Source organism: Cyprinodon tularosa, unplaced genomic scaffold, assembly GCF_016077235.1.
Source record: "Cyprinodon tularosa strain WSP-4 unplaced genomic scaffold, ASM1607723v1 ctg394, whole genome shotgun sequence".
NCBI classification, from domain to species: domain Eukaryota; kingdom Metazoa; phylum Chordata; class Actinopteri; order Cyprinodontiformes; family Cyprinodontidae; genus Cyprinodon; species Cyprinodon tularosa.
In genome coordinates this window covers 889,552-912,145 of record NW_024039112.1, presented here as the reverse complement: position 1 = coordinate 912,145, position 22,594 = coordinate 889,552, and the positions used below count along the sequence as shown (strand labels likewise).

At 41.0% G+C, this 22,594-nt stretch overlaps 1 protein-coding gene across 2 annotated transcripts in view; it reads right to left on the bottom strand.

Moving 5' to 3' along the window:
* Nucleotides 1–22,594, bottom strand: part of exoc3l2b (exocyst complex component 3-like 2b) — a 64,410-nt gene that overhangs the window by 15,270 nt on the left and 26,546 nt on the right. For both annotated transcript variants that reach the window (XM_038297702.1, XM_038297701.1), the window contains exons 2-3: nucleotides 17,643–18,149; nucleotides 14,870–15,099 (exon numbers count right to left, since the gene is read on the bottom strand). In XM_038297702.1, coding sequence (XP_038153630.1) covers nucleotides 14,870–15,099; nucleotides 17,643–18,112 — 700 coding nt within the window. In that variant the 5' untranslated portion in view covers nucleotides 18,113–18,149. The remainder of the gene's footprint in view (nucleotides 1–14,869; nucleotides 15,100–17,642; nucleotides 18,150–22,594) is intronic.

Sequence of the window (22,594 nt, the reverse complement as noted above, 5' to 3'; positions counted from 1 at the left end):
ATGAGAAATCTTTCAGAATAAAAGCCTTTAGTGTGTTTATGGAAGGAAGAGTTGAAGCATCCAGATGTTGTCCAGTTCTTCCACCTCAAAGTGGACAGAGGAAGAGGAGCACACAGAGGAAAAGTATATTTCTAAAACAGAACAAAGAGAGTGGAACCGCTCAGCTTTGAACTCTTCTCTCTAGTTCTCGGTTCTTGAGTCCGATCATATTTATTTTATTTAAAAAAAAAGATCTCCAACTGAAGCATTCACAACAGAGGCTATCCTTTGCGACAGTAACTTTATCCTGAAAACTACAGGAATGGAAGCTAAAAAGGCCACATGGCTGCAGAACAAGCCCGCATCATCATTCCCCCACCACTGTGCTTTGCAACCTTTAACTTCCAAACTGGATCCTGTAGAGTCTGAGACAGAGCTTTTTAATCTTCTGTCATTTCTCTGAGCTTCTCAAGCTGACCTCGGACTGAATCTGCCTGAATGTCCTGGAAGACAGATCTCTGTCTGAAATGTTTTCCTCTCATGAATAAGGTTCTCTTTGCAGGTTGATGGACTTCACACAGTTTGGAGATTGCATAATAAATGAGTCTGAAGCAACCCCACCTTCTTTAAAGTCCTGTTACCTTTTAAAAGTGCTTTGGTCTGATGATACTTGAACCTCAGTCTTAAAAATTGTGATGGTTTTGCACAATGTGGCTCAGAATCCCCCTAACAAACTTTAGGAGTTCATTAAGGGAGATTTCTTTTCTTTTTTTTTTAGCTCATAAATATATAAGATTTAAATACCATTCATGTATAAGAATCCCCCACTGCTCTCGATCAAATCCTGTTTGGCTGCAGCCCAAACTTCCTTAAACACCAACTTGTTGAATAAATGTGCTCAACCGCTGCACAAAGAAAAACTTAGACTACAGGAATTTAAAACTTCAGAGCAAGATTGAGTTTTAATCCAACCGCTTGGAAGAAAATAGTCTCTTTCTTTTGGGGAGGGGGTATTTAAGTGAGCCAGATCCTAAAGCGAGCCAAACAGACCTGGGAATGAACTAGGAAACAGGAGAAGGTCAGTTCTGAATGTCTTCACTTTGTCTCGACATGCCTGATGGGGAACCAACCCTGTCCCAGTGGGTTCACACACACAGACCAAAACACCCCAACACACACAGGGTGGGACCTCTGCATGGTGATAGTCAGCAGTTTTCAATCCTTCAAAGCAGACAGGACAAGAGCAAAACACAACTGGAGCAGCACCCTCACACACTGCATGATGTGGTCCACTCTCAGCTGTAAAACACAGCTCTTATTGTTCATTCCTTGCCTGCAGAGGAAATCTACTCCAGCTGGAAGAATTTAGCCCGGCCCACCTCCACCCTCTTTCTCAATTCATCACCATCATCCTCATGGTAAAGTCAGGAACTCATTGACCTCATGGCACAGACTATGTAATAACATATTTTGGTCACATAGAGGTAAAACATCAATCTGGACCAATCAGAGCTTTCCCTCATCTGGTTGCTGTGCTCCCATTGGGCGATGTCTCTTATTAGCCAAACTGTAACATCTGAGGGTGGACGTCCCAGAGCTGCCAACAGGCCACAGCTCAATCAGTCACACCAATGCGGGTCATGACTCAAACCATTTAGGTTTGGAGGCAATCAGAGCGGCAGTCGAGTTGATGACTGCAGAACGTCTGAGCTCTGTCATCATATTCGATTCATTATGCTGCATTTACAGCACATCAGATGACCTTTAACCTTTTCACTGATGGCGTGTTCTAAAACGTTTCATAATTTATAACTAAGAAAGCACCTGTTCCCACTGCCCGTTGGACTCCATAGGGTCCAATCCTGTATGAAGAGTTCATGGATCTCAAGATGAAGCACTGGAGATGATGGTGTCTGTTAGAGAACCTCAGGGTCCCATCAGCCATTGCTGAGGCTGAAATAACTAACTCAATAACAGCCAGAATGACGTTCCTCTGTCTCTCCCTAAAAACTGAGGCGTGGAGTTATATCATCTTAGAAGATGAGACCAGCTGACTCATGAGCTCCTCTTTTCCAAAACCTGTCAATCATCAGCTGGGTCCGCATGTTCCTGCTAACCAACCCCAGAATCTCAGGCAAACAGTCTCACCTCCTCCACCGTTAGAATGAGTTTTCTTCCATTATTGCTGCAAGCAAACAAGATGTATGGTAAATGGAAATTTAAAAAAATCTTTATGTAAATGTTTATTTTATTATATTTTATTTTTTCCACAGGTTTGTCATGGTTTTGGTTCTTTTCAAGATTTATCTCTGAGTTTTCATTGGTCTTATTTCCATTTCTAGTTATTTTTTATTGTATTTGAGTCCTTAGATATTTGCCCTCCTGTGTCAGCCTCCTTCTTGCCTCTATCACACCTGCTCCCAATCTGCTAATTAGCCTGGGCCTTGTTTTTCTCTCCCTTTTACCTCCTCCTGTTCAGTCTCAGTTGGCTGGTTTGTCGTCATCTCTTTGCCCCCTTGTCGTGACGTGAGTAGTCCTGGTTTTAAGTAGTTTTGGATTTTTGTGGATTCATGGTTTTTATTAGTGATGGTGAGATGAAGCCTCATGAGGCATTGAACCGTTTGGCCAAATTGTTTCAACGATCCCCACAGTTCATGAGGCTTCATGTGAACATGTCACCACCTACTGGTGGAAAACAGAACTACAGTTTGTAATAAAATCAGTGATTTTTTTTTTTTTGCAACTGTTTTTCTTTTTTTCCCCTTTTAAGTTCCCTTGAAATTATTAATGGTTGGTGTGTATAATAAAATCTATTGTAAGTTTTTTTAAGTGTAAAATTTCTTAGAACAATCATTTTAGGTGCACCGTTTTTCTGCCATTTTAGTGAAATAAACTCAAGCAGACAGTGACAGTGTTTGTGCAAATTGGGTAATGATGAGCAAAATGAAAGGTGTTAGTCATTTTTATTCAAACATGATAGTTTTTCCACGTTTTTTGGTTTTAATCAGGTTGGAAGTTGTGTTCAACCAATCTTTTGGCTAAACCGACCTAATTTACCCAATCTATATTTTTACTCGGGCAAAAAAATGCAAATTAGTCTCATCAGCCAAAATAATTAAGTGTAATCGAAATTTTCAAAAGTCAAAGACAGGACTCGAACCATCAACCTATAGAGTGGGAGCCTGATTGTTACAGCTGACGCCACCTATGTAACCGATCTCACCCAGGAGAAAATACTTCTTAACACTGACGTGTTAACGCGGGCTTTGTCCAGTGGTTTGCTCAAATTTTGATAATTACATTGTTTATTCCAACCAAATTAGCAACTAGATTGGTTGGAAAAACAACCAATCTATTATTAGAATCTATCCAAACTTTATCCAGCTGAGAGCAACTCTCCTCCAAACTCCCACATCTTAACTGAACACTGAGGCTGTTTAGATGCCTTTCAAAATTCTTGCGCGATCTGAACCACTTTGCGAAGCGGTCACGTGGTATCACGGTAACGAGGCCTCGGACGTCATCAATTTTGGCCCCTCCTCTAAATGAATCACGCCTCGACAGGCGCTTCGGGGAAACGCCCCCTCCATTACTCGACACACGCCTCGAAGCCTCGGCTTATCTCATAACATCACTAGTTTTTATATATATATATATATATATATATATATATATATATATATATATATTTCTATTGGTTTGCTACACATTAGCAACATTATTTCAATTGGTGCGCACCTCAGAAGCGAGCATTTCTATTGGAAGAGAATGTGATCTGTGACACAACTTGTAAAGAATCTCAAAAGTAATTTGTAAAACTCAGTCTGATAAGTATTAAATCTGTAAAAAAAACAAACTAATAAAATAAAAAAAAAGATTGCAGTAGTGTTCTTTGACCAACATGGATGCCTCCAGTAAAACACAATCAAATGAAAATTACTCTTAATTAAAAACACTTATCATTTATTGAAAAGTATGTAATAATTTTATATTTAAAGTACTTTCAGAGGTTTGAATTCTGAATATGACCGGACTTTTCCCTTTAGTTTAAATTTCAATTTACAAAATATATTCTTTGCTTTCAAAAATAATTTAACAAAATTCCCTTCAAACTCCTTCAGTCAGCATGGAGTGCCACAGAGATGTGTACTTAGACTCTTCCTGTAGTGAGTTACCATGCACGCCTGCACACCAATTGTAGAATCCCAACAGTTATCGGACTCACCTCCAGCAAAGACAAATCTCCACATGAAGAAGATGTTCAGAAACATGCAGCAGTGGGACACCAACAACACTAAACAGAAGGATACTACTGATCACTGTGGGTATTGGAACCATTAGACGTCTGGAGACACAGACCAGTTTGATGTTCTTTGGAGGTAAGAGAACCTGCTGGGCCAACAACAGACCAGCGATCCTTCAAAGATGAGCAGGTTTAAAAGCTGGTCAGACGGTTTCAGAACTAGAGCCTTGTTCTCTCCAAATAAAGTGGACTCTGACTTTTGTTAGTTGTTTTTTAATATTCAGAACCCTTTCAAATGTGCTTCTGTCCTGTTGAGGTTTTTTACATTCTCAGGTTATTTTCCACTCAGAGCAGAACTTCTAATAATATGAGGCTTGTCCACTTTGTTCCCAGCAGGGACAGCTGCATTAAAATGTGTTTCCTGCATGTCCTTGTCCTCCTTTATACCAGTCGATTTTTTTGACGTGCACATCTTGAAGGTCCGGTTTTCTGTGTGTCACCAGAGGAAAACAGTTTGGAGACTTCCTGCCTGTTCTGAGCCCAGCGACAGGCTGGTTCCCCTGTCAGATCATCGGCCTGCTGCAGTCTTTAACAGGAAGCCATCCAGCAGCAGATATGTGGTCAGAAACAGCTCAGCAGCTCTTTAACACACCCCAATCAACTGACATCTTGTTGGAGAAATACTAGCTGGTTCTGACAGGCGTCCCTGGGAGCCTCTTATCGGGCCTCTGATGCTGCTGGGGGAAGATTAAGGAACAGCAGCCATGAAAGCGACAGCTTCCTGCTCTGAACTGCTGTTTCCAGAACTAAGAGCCAGAAAGGCTGGTTTTCCCTGGTTGCTTTGAAGGTTTATTTCTCTTATAAGTCAGCTGAACTGTTTCTGGCAGAAATCTGATCTCTGAAAAGTGGAGGTTTTGCTTAAGATTTCATCTCGTGCCTGAATCCTGCAGGAACACGTCGTTGGAAGCTGCAGAGCTGCAGCTCCCAGCAGGAAACATGAGCGTGGATTAATTAACTGCGCCGTCCAAGGTGAAATTCCACACAGGAGGAACGAGTCGGCCTTTCATCGGCCTGCTGCTTCGTCCTTGTGGAACAGGACTCACAAAGACGACTTCTTACAACACAATTTAAAGTTCTTTAGAGGTCAGTATCATGAAGATGAAAACTAAAAGAGGTGAAGCAATCATGGAAGATCTAAATCAACCTCTGCCTTGTACAGATGAAGTTCTAGCTTAACTGAGACACATTCAAAGACACGTTTTTTTTTTAAATAAAAGAATGTCTTCTGATCAGGATCCGAGATAACCTGATGTATTAAACTCTGCCTGAAGATCAGATGTTCTGCTGATGGTGAAACACAGATCAGGTTCTACAAACAAGTTTTATGACTGAAGCACAAAATGGCGTCAACTGGGTCAGACCAGAACCCCGTCCAACTGTTCATCATGAGGATCAAGCAAATCTGTGGATCTAAATGTCTGGAGCTTCTATAAAAGAGGCTCACTGAGTGAAGGTAATGGGACTGGACGGGTCCAAATGGGTCCAAGCAGATCCAGACAGGCCTGCAAGCAGCAAAACCCAAAAGCTAAGTGATCATTTATATTAGCGAAGCGCTGCAGCTGACCTGTGTCCTTCGCAAAGAAACTAGAACCTGTCAGAATAAAAATCCCAGAGAGACAAACACTGAGTTAACCTGAGGTCAGTGAATGCACCAGGCTGAGAGACACGTTATCACAAACTTTTCTAGCCCTTTATAGGGCAAATTCATTTTTCATTCATTTTTTATCCCTTGCATACCCCTTACTAATCCCATCCCTCAGTGAGGTCTAGAAACACAAGATCTATATCCAGCTATTCAGCAAAGATGCTGCTACATGGCTGCACATCTGATTTTGGCATTTGACCAATTAGATGAGCCTTTGAATGATATATTACCTACTGTAAATTAAGTTGGGAAAAAGTTTAGTCAAGAAAAAAGGTAAAAAGCTAATTGAAAAGTTAAGTTAAAAAGTGAATAAGCCTAGTTAACAATTGTATTAAGGTTTATAAAAAAAAATAAAAAATGAAGTGCCAGTATCAGCATTACTGCCTCTATGTTGGACCAAATAAAATTGTGTTTCTTTCACTCTGTGTTTTTCATGAGTTTCTTATTGAAGCACTTTATTTTTCTTAATATATTCGGCAACTTTCTTGTTACTACATTGACATTAAGTTTTGCCATCAAAATATCCATATTTTTTTAAATGTTACAAATGTAATAAGGTCTTGTCCTTGATTCCAATAAAAATATTGGCTTGAAATTTGGATTTTCAAAGTATTTCACTGAGATAAAGGGCTAGAATCCAAGCTCCATTCCCTTGAAGTCAATCAAGCACATTCAAGCTATTTTAAAGAAAGCTTAGCAAGCTAATAAAGAAGATCAGCTCTGTTCTTTGGGAATCCTTTAGAACCTCTGGAGAGGATTTCATACAGTGAAGAACATTATGGAGAACAGTGAGCATCCTTTTTCCTCAGATTTTTAAACACCAACAGGCCACAGAAGATCCTCCTGCTGACAGCTACCAAAAGCTATAACTACTGCTTTAAAAAATGATTAAGAAGAATCATTTTTTGCATTGGGATCAAAACAGTATTTTTGAATTGAATGGAATCTTTCAGGCTGTGAAGCTGCAGAACTTTTCAAACCCATCTTGGTGCCAACAGGTGAACAACAAGGCATCAGCCAATCAAGGTCCACTCAGACTTTCTGCTGACAGAACCGGTCCAGAACCGCCTAAGATCCAGTGAGGTTTCCTTTCTGTTTCAGATGAGACTCAGCAATTTTCCTCCTGACTTTGTTCCCTTCCGTGCCAGTTGAAGAACCTGATCTGATGCAGATTCATGGATCAGGATCCAGGAGTTAATCTTAAATCCTTTAATTGATATTTAAAAAAAATAAATATATTGTTTAAAGTTTCATCTCTGCATAGCATTTTTCTTTTTTCGAATGTCTATTTACAGAACAAGTTGCTTGCTTCAGTGATGGAACAAACGTCCCTCTATAGCAGGGGTACTTAAAAATCAGTGGGGTCTGAATAAAGAAAATCATCAACCACTAAAGGTCCGGATACATTTTTAATTATAATCCGTTACTTTAAAGAGCATTTGACACTGAAATAAAATGACGTGTTTATGCACCCAAGTTAAACATTGACTTTTTAAATAAAAATATATATTAAAAAAAAGAATAGAAAATACAATATTTTTCCATTTTAATATCTAAAGTGTTTTTTTGAAGTAGGGAACAACAATCATTCAGTTTGGTATACAGACAATTTCCTGATTCACTTATTTTATAAGACACCTGAACTGACCTTTTTGTTGTTATTTTTCTTTTTGTCTGGCTTAATGTTCGCAGTGGGCTTTATGCTGCCCTGCAAGGCTTTAAACCTGGGTTTGAATGGAGACAAAGCCATTCTAAAGCACATATCAAGGAGCTCATTTTGAGCCCGGATTTATATTTTTGATTCTGTTCATGGTGGAGAATCCTGCTTCACATCAGCATCTTTGAGCACGCCATTTAGATTTTCTTTCCTCAGTTCACCGTGGTTCTTCCAGTAGTCCACACTTTCTCTGCTCTCTTTTTTCTTATCGTCTCCTTCTTTCCCATCGCCAGCCTTCATCCTCTCTTGTTTTCATTTGATCATTTTGTGATATTTAGCATTAAATCCTTCTTCTCTCCAAGGACATCCACCACTTTCTCCAGCTAATCTTTGTGTCTCCAATTGATGAGGTGGTGTTTACAGGTGAGCTTATTATCAGCCAAACCAGATGCATGTTGGGAAAACCCACGATGCCAGGTGGATCGACCAGCAGCAATTACAGAAGCCGGAGTGAGCCAGAGACATCAGAGATGTCCAGAACAGGGGTCCCAAACATTTCAGGCTGTGACCCTGAATATATAAAGGCATATAATTACTTCAGTCTATACATATTATTATATTGATTTAGAAATTAATACATCTTAGGTAACATTTATTATTTGATTAATAAACTGAATGTATTTTATCTAATTAGTTGTTCTTTTTGTAATTTAATGGCATAATTTATAATACTAATAAAGGGCATAAGACATAGAGTTCGAACCCCACTCCCGCAGACTGCCGCTCTGGGTCTCTGAGCAAACCCTTAACCCAGCACTGCTCCCTGGGCGCCGCACAATGGCAGCCCACTGATCCCCAAGGGGATGGGTTGAATGCAGAGCTGAATTTCTTCAATGTGCGATTAATTAAGTTCAATTATATGTTTATTAATATAATAATCAAAATAGTAACATTGATATTTGGATATTGAATTAAATAAATAATTGTACATCTACATATTTTGTGGTATAGTCACATATACGTACTTTATGAGGCATGTTGGCTCTTTATATATATATATATATATAAGGAGTCACACCACAATGATTGTGGAGAACATGTTGAGACCCCGAGTGTCCCTGACCCCCCCACTTTGGGAAAGCCTGGTCTAGAAAGCCTGGAAAATACAGAGAAATAATCCTCCAGTAAGGTTCTGACTTATTTTTCCTTCCACTGGGCTGAAGTTCAATCTGACATGTTCCTTCAGGAGTTGAACATCCTTAATCCCAGGAATCATCTACACTCTGATCCAGATGAGTTCCTAGAACTGGACCTGAAGGTGAAATTCTTCTCAGTAAAACGTCAAGTCAGTCATCGATCGATGGTGCAGCCTGATGTGTGTGGTGTTTCAACAGGATTAACAGGTCAGGGCTGTGTGTACCAGCATAAAGCACATGCCATCAGCAGTAACCTGATCTGCTGATATGCTGCTTTAAGCATCCTCTGAAAACAAAACCCCCAGCTGATCTCTCTCCGATTTCTCTGCACTTCAAAGTCAAACCAAGGGTGAAACCACAGATTTCTTTAACATGGTGGCTGCCAAAGCCCCAGCAGAAGGCATGACATTAAAGTTCAGAGAAAAGGGTTGGAATCAGTGACCCGAGAAACCCTTCTGCATCACCAGGACAGTGCCCACATCCTTATGGAGCCTTCGTCTCAAGATCCTTCTGAATCGATTTAGCCCAACAGGTGGTAAATGTTAACTTTTCTGCCATTAAAGCTTCTTATCCAAAATTTTCAGGTGTTGCAAATCTTTATCTGTTGTTTCCAGATGTAAGGAGCAAATCTTAAAGCCATCTTCAAACACAAATCTGTTTTAATCGCTTCCAAACACTCACTCAGTGCAAAGGCCACAGGAAATGATGTCGTATGTGTGGATATCTGTAAGGCTGCGTGACAAAGTGATGAAGAGCTTCAGATTTGTCATTTAAATGGTTTAAAGTAAAAATTGAAAGGAAAGGTCCCAATGCAGAAGTTAAGTTCCTCACAGGATGTCTTGAGAGGAAAGTTAATTTGAAAAAATTGACCAGAAAAAGAAGGAAAGCTGATCGATGCATCACTGGCATCCCCCTCTATTTTCTCCAAGTAGGCAGAACCAACCTGCTGTAACCCCTCCTCAGGAGGTCTGCGAGTGGAACTTAATGTTGGACAAGCAACTGGGCCATCCTGCAGGCTGATAAATATGATTCCAGGAGGTTTCAGACCAGAACTGCAACTCTAAGAGGAAGACTGTGAGTTACACAGTAAATCTTGTACCTTAGTCCTTATTAGGCATGAAAAACACTGTGGGTTCTGCTTTCTTCAGTGGCCTGCGACAGTTAAAGCACCATATGGATATTCAACGGCTTCATTCATACTGATCTAAAACCTATGAGTAGAGTTGACCAGTGTGCTAACTTTCTCCTTAAACATCACTCAATCAAAAGGTAATTGATACTAGGCACCAGGTAACGTCATGTTAAACATCCAAACGTATCAAGTGGAGTAAACCAGCGATGTGGCTGCTATCAGGAGCTCAATGAGTTCCTTTCTTTAGACTTTTGGTCTAATTTGTTGCAGCTGGAGTTTTCATGATAACCTGGTAATAAGTACGAGCATCGTTTGATCCAAAGCATTTGGAAAGATCACAAAGCAGCAAATAGATGAGATGTGGTCCCTGAGGAACTCCTGGGATTTCTGATTACACTGAACATTTTAACTTCAGAGGAATTTCATACGTTTTTTCTTTATTTGAAGACGGCAACAGAAATAGATTTGCTGGAGTAGAAACATGTAGAATAGGAGGTGTAGCTTGTTTGACTGAGGACAAGGTACGATGAAGTCCTCATATATTCATACTCTGGAAGATTCCCATTTAAAGAATGTTTATTGTAATCTGTTTAGTTTTAATAAATGTAAATAAAATAGTTTCACACGGACGTTGCATGCTAGGGGGCGCTAGCTCCATCCAGCTAAATCAGGAATAAGTAACGTTAAATCTTTTCAGTTTGAGCAGGAGGGCGTTGAATTATGTGAGAACATAGAGGAGTAGAAAATGAGGTGGACCCAGCTGATGGAGAGCTATGCTACAAAGAGCAGAAGTTTGTAACTGAGGGTGTTTACAGTTAGCATTAGCACCAAAACATTTTCTCAGATGTATTAGAATGATGTGTTACAACTGTAGAGGCAAGGATGCATTTTTGTCATGTCTCTAAAGGTAGGATGCATGTGTTAAAGGTATGTATGGGCATGTGTGGGTGGAGCTATAAGTGGGTGTTGGCATGTGTCTGGAGCTGAATGATTGTCTAATGAATATCACCTGGATCTGCTCTGGGGCTGTTTGTTTGTTTGATTCAGAGAGAGGCTAAGGCAGGGTGCCAATATTTCTGTTGACCGCAACTTTAAAGCAAAATAAGTCTGCAAATCTACCTGTTGTACAATGCTTCACAGAAAAAGGGTACAATAAACATCCCTAACTGCAGTAAAGCTTTATGTTTCCTCTTCGGATTCAGCGCATCAAACAGATCCCTGCTCTCCTCTCAGTGACTAATTTTTGGATGATAGTCGCCTACAACAACAACTTAAAGATGCTTCAATGATATTTAAACAGTTTTAATTGTCTTCCAATTTTATTTTAATTTAATGTAAGCTTCTGCCAATGGGGTTAGCTCTAGCTACTATGGTAAACAGATCACAAGCCAATCACATTTGTTTGGAATTTTGAATGGCTACTACCAGAGAATGGCTCATTAAATCATCGGGGCAAAAACAAAGTGTGATATTGTCACTTTACTTCAGTCAAATGCAATACAACAAAATATACATCTGGTTAGCATTCTTATGTTTGATCAGCCCGGACCAGAATGACCCAACCAAGCATGCATGTGTAAAAATGGTGACCTCTATTGGTGAAAAATATGACAAAGGATATAGTGTTTATGTGTAACAAATGGCAAATTTAATAACAAAATTACAACATATTTAGGCCAGTCATTTTATAAACTCGTAAATACATTTAAAATACCAGAAACATGCAAAATGATGAGTAATTCTTAAAGGAATAGTACACCCAAAACATGATTAGCCTTCATTTTCTACTCCCCCCCCATGCTGAACAACACTCTGGAGTACTTTTTTGATATCTCAAATGCATCTGGAGATCTGGGAGGCTTCTTGCTGTCCCGACGCTACGGAAGCCGGCAGACCAAACCAGCGCATTCAGCTCGGCAAAGAACTCATGCTCTTCCTCAACACTGAAGTCCTCAGACATTTTTCTTTCGTTGTTTCTTTCTTTGCACAGGTAAACAGCACATTTCTTCTACTACGCTTGCATTATTGGCAGAGCAGACGCTGAATGCGCACTTCCATCTGGTTTGGTCTGCCGGCTTCCGTAGCGTCGTGAACGCGCATGTGCGCGCTTTCAGGAAATCCTATACACTACTGTTTATGCTCTAAAAACATTCTAAATGACTTCGTTTCGAGTAAATTATGGACGCTACCCTCTCAGGACACTTGGAATACATTGGACGAGCAGTATGGAGGAATATTGACACGTTTTTTGTGGACTTTTATGGACCTTTCTGTCTCGGGCACCATAGACCTCCATTATTTGAATGTCAGCAGACAGCAAGAAGCCTCCCAGATCTCCAGATGCATTTGAGATATCAAAAAAGTACTCCAGAGTGTTGTTCAGCATGGGGGTGAGTAGAAAATGAAGGCTAATCATGTTTTGGGTGTACTATTCCTTTAACTTGTATTTAGGACAAGAAAGTGGGGGTTGACCGTTGGAAACATTTTGCTAAAATTTCTTTTTTCCTTCTCAAAGGATTTTATTCTGCCCCCTAAATAACCTTCCTGAGTTCAAACAAAAAACCTCAGCCTCAGGACTGAGACAGCGGTCAGCAGGTGAAGGCTCTTAGAGCAATGACTCTTTGAGTTAAAGTAAATGTTGGCAGTCATGTCATTGTAGAGTTTATAATGCTCAAACATTGATAAAACCGCCTTTATTTCACTTTGACAACTTCTGCCAGAAACTTTCACCTTTTCCGACCTTTCAAGGCTGGACAAATGACTGAGACGATATCTGATTAATCATTAATGGGAACAAACCCTGCAGGTCATAAAACAGCAGAGAGACTGTTTTAAAGTGTAAACAAGGGTGTGAAGGAACCAAACCCTCATTACAAAACGGCAGAATAAACAGGGTGGGAATAAACAAAAGGAAGTTTCCACGACCCGCCACATATTTATGATATCACACACTTCCTAGTCAGATTCCAGGGTCTAAGTAGAGAACTCCAGGTTGTCACTGTAGCCCAGTCACCTTCACCGCCTGCGTCCGCTGGCCTGTCCACTGCTGATTGTTGGCGTCTCGTCTAAGAAGAACTGATAAGATCAACTGGATGATGTGAAAACAAACTGGGCGGTAGAACTGCCTCTACAGGAGGAAAACACCTGGAGAGCAAATGTCTCCGGATCTGATACGGAGAGCTGGAGGCAGAAATGACTTTGAATTGTTTTCTCCTTGGAAAGACAGAACAAGTAGCAGAACTTGAACTTTCACTGGACTTCCTTTCCTCAGAATGTAGTTAAAAACAGTCAAGATAAACCATTTCCCCAAGCCTAAAATAGCTAATGGAGTCGCATGTTACTGGAGTTCAAAGCTTGGCTCTTAATCATACAAGGAACTCCCAAGAGAAATCAGACCTCACTGTAGATCTACATAAAAGGGAAATTATGGCCATACAAAGAGCTACACTTTCACACGTGTCAAAGGCTAAGCTTGGCACATAGGATTATATCCAGTCTACTAAAGCCAGGCATACACCGTACGATTTTTTTCAATTGTTGCACGCAGCTACAACTCACACTGTACGATCAAACCGCAGGGTTTAAAAGTTCACAGCTCACAATGTATTTTCTTGATTGTGCGGCCCGATGCGATCTACCTGCTCAAACTGTAAGTCTAAAAAACCATGTCGGACTGAGCTCCGCTGTGAAATGGAGCTACTCAGACTCGTCTATCCGGAAGCCAAAAGATGGCCAAGCTCCATCTTATATCAGAGATCTGATTGTTCCTTATGTTCCTAACAGAGCACTTTGCTCTCAATCTGCAGGTTTACTAGTGGTTCCTAGAATTTCTAAAAGTAGAATGGGAGGCAGATCTTTTAGTTATCAGGCTCCTCTCCTGTGGAACCAACTACCAGTTGTAGTCTGTGAGGCAGACACCCCGTCTACTTTTAAGGTTAGGCTTAAAACTTTCCTTTCTGATAAAGCTTATAGTTAGAGTGGCTCAGGTTATCTTGAGCTATCTCTATAGTTATGCTGCTATAGGTTTGGACTTCTGGAGGACATAGGGACCCCAATTTCATCATTCTGCTTCATTATATCTCTATTCTCCCAATCTGTAGAATCTGTTAGTTCAATCTCTAACGTACTTTTTCTCATAGTAGCTTCACCTCGTCTGTTCCTGTTTGGCTGTGAAAGCATCCTGGAGAGAAATATCAGCTGTGCTGCTGCCATCAACACCTTTGTTTATAGATGCTGAAGATCGGCCTGTTTTCCAGTGTGGTCCTGTTTCTCTGACTGTGACTGGCTGTGTGTTTCCTGGACGGGGCCGCCTTTACAGTTGCCTTTTGTATCTCTGCTTCTGTCTCCTTGAACCCCAGTCGGCCTCAGCAGATGGCCGCTCACACTGAGCCTGGTTCTGCTCGAGGTTTCTTCCTGTTAAAAGAGAGTTTTTCCTCTCCACTGTCACTACAAGCATGCTTAGTATGAGGGATTGCATTTGAGTCGATGCAATCAACTGGTTTTCCTTAGATAGAAAACTTTGAATCTATTTGACTGTTTGATCTGGTTGAACTGTAAAGTACCTTGAGATGACTTGTGTTGTGAATTGGCGCTATATAAATAAACTGAATTGAATTGAATAGAAAAAGAGCTATTAAGCCAATGTACAGTATTTCTTTGCAAACATTTTTTGTGAAAAGAAAGCTATTGGTCATAGCTAGAGGGTGCGGTTTCCAGGCCGCATCCCCTACTCTGGGCCAGGGACAACTGATCTGGTTGCCCACCTGCCTAACCCCACCCCTCGGCGGGTATGCACAGAAATCAAGCCTTGTCCAGGTTTCTACAATTAAACACCATAGTGATTTCCATATGAAAAAATGTTTAATACAATACAAACAAGAGCCAAGCAGTCCTAACCTAACTATTGGATCTATGGGGCATTTCGCCTCCTCCTGTTAGCTCCTCATGGTTCTCCTACCTGACAGAGGCTCTCTGGGTTTGACCTCTTCCACAACCTCCTCCTGGACCTGCTGGTCCTCTGTGCCCTGTGACATGCGGTCGGTTATGGATTCTTTTTTCCCCTTTCCGAGGCCCACCATCTTCATGAAGGTCAGGCGCCGGCTGACAGTGTCGCAGTCACTTTCTGCGCAGCTGAGCTCACCGTTGGTGAGGGACTCCTTGCGGGAGTCACGATATTTTCCTGCAAATCTAAAAGAAATGGCAGTGAGTCAACTTATCACCATTAAATCTTTATTGTTTTTGTTCTGGAACCACTTTTTACATCTGCAAGCTCAAATGGTTCATCAAAAGCTTCATGAAACCTGCTATCTGTCTTTACCAGGTTTTCTGACTGTTGTTGGACAAAGAAAGTCTTCTACTTGGATATGAAGATACAAAAGGCTCTTTACATAACGCACTTAGCCCTTCATGTTCACGCTTCCATTCTTAAGGTCCTTAGGAACCCATTCAACTGTTAGCCGTTCAACCACTAAGTAATGTTACTTTCCTGAATGTTTGAGCATCTTTATCTTTCTATGTGTAGTTTTCTATGTTGATAGTCTTTCAAGATTAAAGACTTCCACAATGCTTTCATAAATACCCATCACTAAATATGATATCGTAATTAGCTCCATTGTTTTCAGATAATAGGCATAAATACACTGCTCAAAAAAATTAAAGGAACTCTTTGAAAACACATCAGATCTCAATGGGGCAAAAGATCATGCTGTTTATTTATACTGATATGGACTGGGTGATGTGTTAGGAACAAAAGGATGCCACATCATTTAATGGAAATGAAAATTATCAACCTACAGGGGGATGAATTCAAAGACACCCCAAATATTACAGTGAAAGAATTATGTGGCAGGCTAGTCCATTTTGCTGAAATTTCATTGCAGCAACTCAAAATGGTATTCAGTAATTTGCATGGCCCCCATGTGCATGTATGCATGCCTGTCAACGTCAGGGCATGCTCCTAATGAGACGACAGATGACGTCCTGGGGTATCTCCCCCCAGATCTGGACCAGGGCATCACTGAGCTTCTGGACAGTCTGAGGTGCAAACTGGCGGCGTTGGATGGATCGAAACATAATGTCCCAGAGGTGTTCTATTGGATTTAGGTCAGGCGAGCGTGGGGGCCAATCGATGGTATCAAGTCCTTCATCCTCCCGGAACTGCCTGCATACTCTCGCCACATGAGGCCGGGAATTGTCTTGCACCAGGAGGAACCCAGGACCCCCTGCACCAGCATAGGGTCTGACAATGGGTGCAAGGATTTCATCCCAATACCTAATGGCAGTCAGGGTGCCGTTGTTTAGCCTGTATAGGTCTGTGTGCCCTCCATGGATATGCCTCCCCAGACCATCACTGACCCACCACCAAACCGATCATACTGGACGATGTTACAGGCAGCATAACGTTCTCCACGGCTTCTCCAGACCCTTTCACGTCTGTCACATGTGCTCAGGGTGAACCTGCTCATCTGTGAAAAGCACAGGGCGCCAGTGGCGGACTTGCCAATTCCGGTGTTCTGTGGCAAATGCCAATCGAGCTCCACGGTGCCGGGCAGTGAGCACAGGGCCCACTAGAGGACGTCGGGCCCTCAGGAAGTCTGTTTCTGATTGTTTGGTCAGAGACATTCACACCAGTGACCTGCTGGAGGTCATTTTGTAGGGCTCTGGCAGTGCTCCTCCTGCTCCTCCTTGCACAAAGGAGCAGATATCGGTCCTGCTGATGAGTTGTAGACCTTCTACAGCCCTGTCCAGCTTTCCTGGAGTAACTGCCTGTCTCCCGGAATCTCCTCCATGCTCCTCCATGGGTCCAGGTAGCGCCTCATGCTAACAGTAGTGACAGTGACCCTAGCCAAATGCAAAACTGGTGAAAAAGAGCCAGAAAAGATGAGGAGGGGAAAAAATGTCAGTGGCCTCCACCTGTAAAACCATTCCTGTTTTGATGGTCGTCTTGTTGTTGCCCCTCTAGTGCACCTGATGTTAATTTCATTAACACCAAAGCAGCTGAAACTGATTAACAACCCCCTCTGCTACTTACCTGACCAAATCAATATCCCAGAAGTTTAATAAACTGGATGCTATAATTTGATTACAAAGTGTTCCTTTAATTCTTTTGAGTAGTGTATGTTTAACATTAATTTTCCAAGCATGTCGTATGGCTCTTTTACCACCAGTATATGCTCTACCTAACTCTACTTGGTATCAAGTTGTTTTACACAGTACAACCAGAACGTAGTTGGGGTCTTTAAAGCAATATTATTTGAAAAGTAGCCTTACTTGATCTGTATGTGGCAATCTACCAGCTAGCTCACCCTGCATTTTTGCATCAGTTTCCAAACACATCAAAGTCTACTCCTTGTCACTTGAACACAGTGTTGATTTAGATGATATAACTGTCCGTAAAGCTCAGAATAGACGGGCTGCTATGAATTTTCAACAATTGCTGGTTTGATTCTCGTTATATAGTTAAATTTATGACTCAGCAAGCGAGGCTACCTCGTAGCAAATCCATGACCACAGGTCTATTGCTTTAATTTTTCGCTCCAGTCGAGTTTCAGTACCTGATGGAAAACCCCAAAGAGTTGAGAGGAGCTAAGTAGCTACCAGTTGAAAAGGTGTAATAAGAATGTTAGCCATTTGTCTGTCAGTTTTATAACTTATTGCGTTATATCTGCAGAAAGGTTAATAATTTCTTAGAACTAATTTATGTGTGAAATGCTCCAGTTAGCTGAGTCTACCTGAGCAGACTGCCCTCAGAGCTTCTCCTGCCTCTCTTCTTCTTCAGTGAGGGCGAAGGCGTTCCTTGAAGTGACTCCTGTGGGGAGGGCGTGTCACCCCCCTTGCTCTTCCCACCTGACATTCTCAAGTTCTTCCTAAGCTTGTCAAGTCCCTTCAGTGGCGATTTAAACTTAAAAGACCCCTTCACCGACCCTCCTCTGCTATTTCCTTTTCTACCCTCATTGGCCTCGTTCTCGTCCTCCTCGTCCTCAAATGGGTTGCGGTCTCTCGGCACATCGCCGTCCAACAGCGAGCTTCCAGGTGACCAGTTATTTCCATGGCCGCCGTTCCCATGGATATTGTCATCCTCATGTTCGAAGGGGTTGTGGTGGGGTGTGATGTTGAGACTCATCCTGCGGATGAACAGGGCGTTGTCTAGAGTTGGTCCACCGCCTTTCAGGCGCACAGGGAGGTTCTTAAGGATAGGCATGATGGAGCTGGGGAAGGGGGAAAGGGGATGGAAAAACCTGAGGGAGAAAAAAGGAGAGATCAATCAATGAATCAATCAATCATGAAAAAAGCATTTTCTATAAACTCAAGATAGAAATATTGTCTCTACAAAAAACCCTAGTGAATTAAAATTATGCAAGAAAAGCAGTAAATGGACTGAACAAAGTCCTTTAACCTTCACCAGATGTGAACCAGAGTAGATTTACAAGGACTTTTTGAGACTGACTTCAATCATGTAGACCGTATGTTTATTTGTTAGGGTCTATTAGGGTTGATAAACAGTTCCATGACATAAGTTCCAGATGGGAAAATTGGTACCTTCTTTCTGTTCATTGTTATATAATAATAGGTTGCAGATATATAATTATATAGCCTATAATTAATTCTGTCCAGAAATACAATGAATTTTCTAAGCCTTGAGTCTTGGATTTGGCTTCTTTATCCAGTGGGAGGGGCAAAATCTCCAACTAATCTGACCCGACAGGGGAAGCTCATTTCATCGGCTTGTATAAGGGATCATATTCTTTAACACCAAAGACTGTAACTACGTCCTTATTTTTGCAGCTCCGATTTATCCTGACAATACTCGGGAACAGTATTTTAAAAAACAGAACTAATCTAATATAGGTAATCTGTAAGAAGTTTTTTCTTTTTATCCAAACTTAGCATTCTAAGCGTGATGGGTGGGCTGCTTTCCTCAGTCAGATATAAATTTCAGTTTTGAGCTGCAAGACCCCATCCCCACTAGGAGCTGTAGTTAGCAGTCAGTGGAGCTCCTCAAATAATATGGAAGATAAGACTAAGAAATGTGGTTTGACAAAATCATGGCAATACATTTATCTCCTTCTCAGAGGATGCCCAGTCCTTGTCTGCCTCTGAGTTTTTTCCTACATATCTAAAAGTCCTTTGTTGTGTCATGAGTGGTTACTGGTACTCTGACGAAGAAACTAAGAAGATCTAGAGACACAGAAGCCTTAAAAATGTTGTCTGACTCAAACAACTGTATTTTCAGGTCTTCTTCACAATGGAGAATAATTTTAATTACATTTAAATGCCAATATTTTCAAAAAAAAATCAGACACTGTAGAAGCTTTTGAATTAGATACCAGGAGGAGTCCAGCAGGTAAATGTTTGATCTGGGCCTAAAAGTTAACCCATGACTTTAGACTCGCAGACTAAAGTTTGGTACTTTAGTTTCCAGCTCACAATTTTTTTAAACAACCCTGTCATTTGAATTTCCTATTTGGACTTTTACCCTATGTAGAAAAAACAAACAAACAAACCAGATGGAAGCCTCTTTGGAACATTTCGAAGATCTCTAGAATTCACAAAAAATGTCCTCCAGTTTAGGCTTCTATTAGTACCAACCTTGATGACGTTTACGTCAAACCAACCAATAAACCTGAAGACATGTCATTTAATGCCATGTAGGTCATAAAGTACACCCAGTTATAAACCAACATGTTCTCACAACCGGAACACCAGTAGGACAAAGAATCATAAAGTCTTCAAACATTAACAGACACTGAGCAGCTTGAGAGCTTTCAACGCACAAAGATCATCTTAGTGACGGCAATAATATTCCTAGGAAACACATTAATGATTAAACTTTCCATCAGTTGAGTTGTTTTACTGATCTACATGGTTTTTGTTCAGCTGAACATGGATTATGACAGTTTTACCAGACAAACACAGATAAGACTTTTATACCGTCATTCAGAGATGGGGTTTGGTGGGCGTAGTCTTATCTTTAGCCATGAAATTTCAGGTGGGAACCTGGGAGACTTCAAGCCTGATCAAAGCCGACCACATATTAGTCAGCTACTTATCAGACCCACCCTAAAATCTGCAGACTGGTTGGATGGCTTTCCTCTGACAGATTTACTGTTCCAATGGGACCGGAGTCTGCAGTCCCAACATAAACTGACCTAATGGTTCAGTGCAGTTGATTTCATACCTATATTTTAAGTGTTACTGGACTGACAAAAAAAACAGAAGAAAAAAGCAGACAATGTTTTCCAAATATCAAATCAAATGACTTTTTAGGCTAACTGCTTTGGTTTGGAAGAAAAACAGCTTAAGTCTAAGGGTTGAACGTCTTAGTGACCTGGCACTGTAAAACCAGGAAAGTTGTCTTGTCCAGCGCAGTGAAAAGACCAATATAAAGGCCTTTCACCAATATAGAAGCTGTAGTCTTTATAGTGAAATAATCCTGCACCAACGCCTCGACTAACCTTTGGAAACACAAGAAACTAAAGGTCAAATTTAAAACCATGTGTCTTGTCTTTTGGCAAAGTTAGATAATGTTCAATTCAACGTCACTATGTGAGATTTTTACAATAGATATCAGAAGCTATCACACAATCATCTCATATCTTTGATTGATTGATTGCTTGATTGATTGACTGGTAGATTGAAGTTATTGATCTCAAAGTGGAGAAATAGAATAGATAGAAAGTTCAGGGTATGCCAGCGTTTTAGGAGATTCTAGGACGTCAGGCATACGCTGGCTAAATCGTCAAGGTGTGACAGGGGCTTTCATTTGTGTCTAAAACCCACAGATCACTGGATGAGGCTGAAAAAGTTATGTTCAGAAGCAACTAGGTCCAAATTTATTGACTACTGTGCCGCAGATGGTTGCTGGTACCAAGCTTGGTTCTGCTGAAGGTTTCTTCCTGCTACATAAAGGGAGTTTTTTTTTCAATCCACTGTCATTTATGCTCCTTCAGGAGAAGTTAAGTCGACTCATTAATGCAATATTCTGTTTTGTTCTTTTTGTTTTTTTAGACAGGAGACTGAATAAAAAACAGAACTGTTGGCCTTTATGGTTGGATTCAATTAGTTTTTTTTGGAAAGTTAAGACAAAATGTGCTGTAAACAAGACCTAAGTCATGAAATACCAGAGTTTAAGTAGGAAAAGTTAAATAAAGTAAAGTGAGTTGACCCACCATAAACCAAGCTAAGCAATGACAGGATTAACTGAGGTAAACTTAGTGCAAATAACTGTAAGTATTAGATTGGTAATAGGTAATTGGTAATAGTTTGGTAAAATAGTTTAATTTACAACCAACACAACATTTTTCAGTTTACATCGAACAGATGGGAAAGGAAATTAGTTGTCTAGATGTTTCTGATTGATTGAACTGAAAAAATAAGAATAAAGTGAGTATTTTAGTTTGCTGCCAAACACCTGAACAGCACTGCAGATATAAACCCTATTTTTTTCCCGTTCATTAATAATTTGGACACAAATCTGAAGATTATCAAACAGAACCAACAGGCTCACTTAAAGGTCTGAAGAAGGGCTGAAAGTAAGGCTCAGCTTGGACCTTAATGAAGGAAAGTTGGTGGGTAAACATCACTGTGGAGGTGGACTGGGAGCGGATGTTGTTCATGTTGCTAGTTTCCAGTCTCACCAGCTCAGGACACACTGCTGCTGCCAGAAATAGCCACACACACACATACACAGAGCTTCTGTCGGACTTGTAAAGGAAAGTGCCTCTCACACACACACTCAAACACTGCTGCAGGGTGAAGCTGGAAGTGATTCAGTGGCGTTCGCTTCCATAAATACCCAGCAGCCCCGGCGGCGCTCACACACAGCCTGTTTTCTTCCAGAGGGTCGCAGGGCATCGCGGAAGCTGCCGGACACAAACAATGGGAGCGGAAAGGACAGCGATAGTGTGACGGACAGAGGCGAGGACTCCTGGGTCTCATGCTGCTTGCCACTGGGTGTGGTCCAGGGGCCGGGCTGGCAGAGGTCTGAGGGGCCCCTGGGTACGGACTGGATGGTGGATTCATCCTTCTGCGGGTGGTGGCCTCTTTATATCTATTTACTCTCTGATCGTTTGTGTTTCTCTTCTAATTTTAGGATTTTTCTGTGCTTCATGTCTCTGCTTCTTTTTTCCTAAACTGCCGTTTTCCATCTTCAGGTGAAAAACTGATCAACCATTCAAACGACAAACAGACCCAAACAGAAAACACAAAGACAGAAGAGGCAGTCAGGGGTCCACACACAAGCCATTTAAGAGTTTCATTGGCCAACAGACAGATGTAGCATCATGTATTTCACCACAAGAACCACAATCATTGTCGTTTCCTCTTTTCATCTGATAATAAAACAGAAGAACAACATATTTTCTGCACAGTATGAGTAAAAGTTAATAAGTAAACTGTTATAACAAAGAATTGCTTTCGATAGGAGACAATCAGCTCATTAAAAGCTTGATCAAATCTCCAGAGGTTTTGTTTGTTTCTTTTCCTTATGATCTGCTTAATCAAAGACAAACCATTAAAAAGACATGGAATCAGCCTCAGACTAATAGAAACTCTTTGTTTTCTCATATTTCTTCTAAAACCACAGAGATTAGGGAGGCCAGTTCATCAGAAGAAGCTGCAGTCAGAAGGTTGGGGAAATAGAGATATCCCACGTACTTAATAATCGTGCTAGACTCCCTTAAAT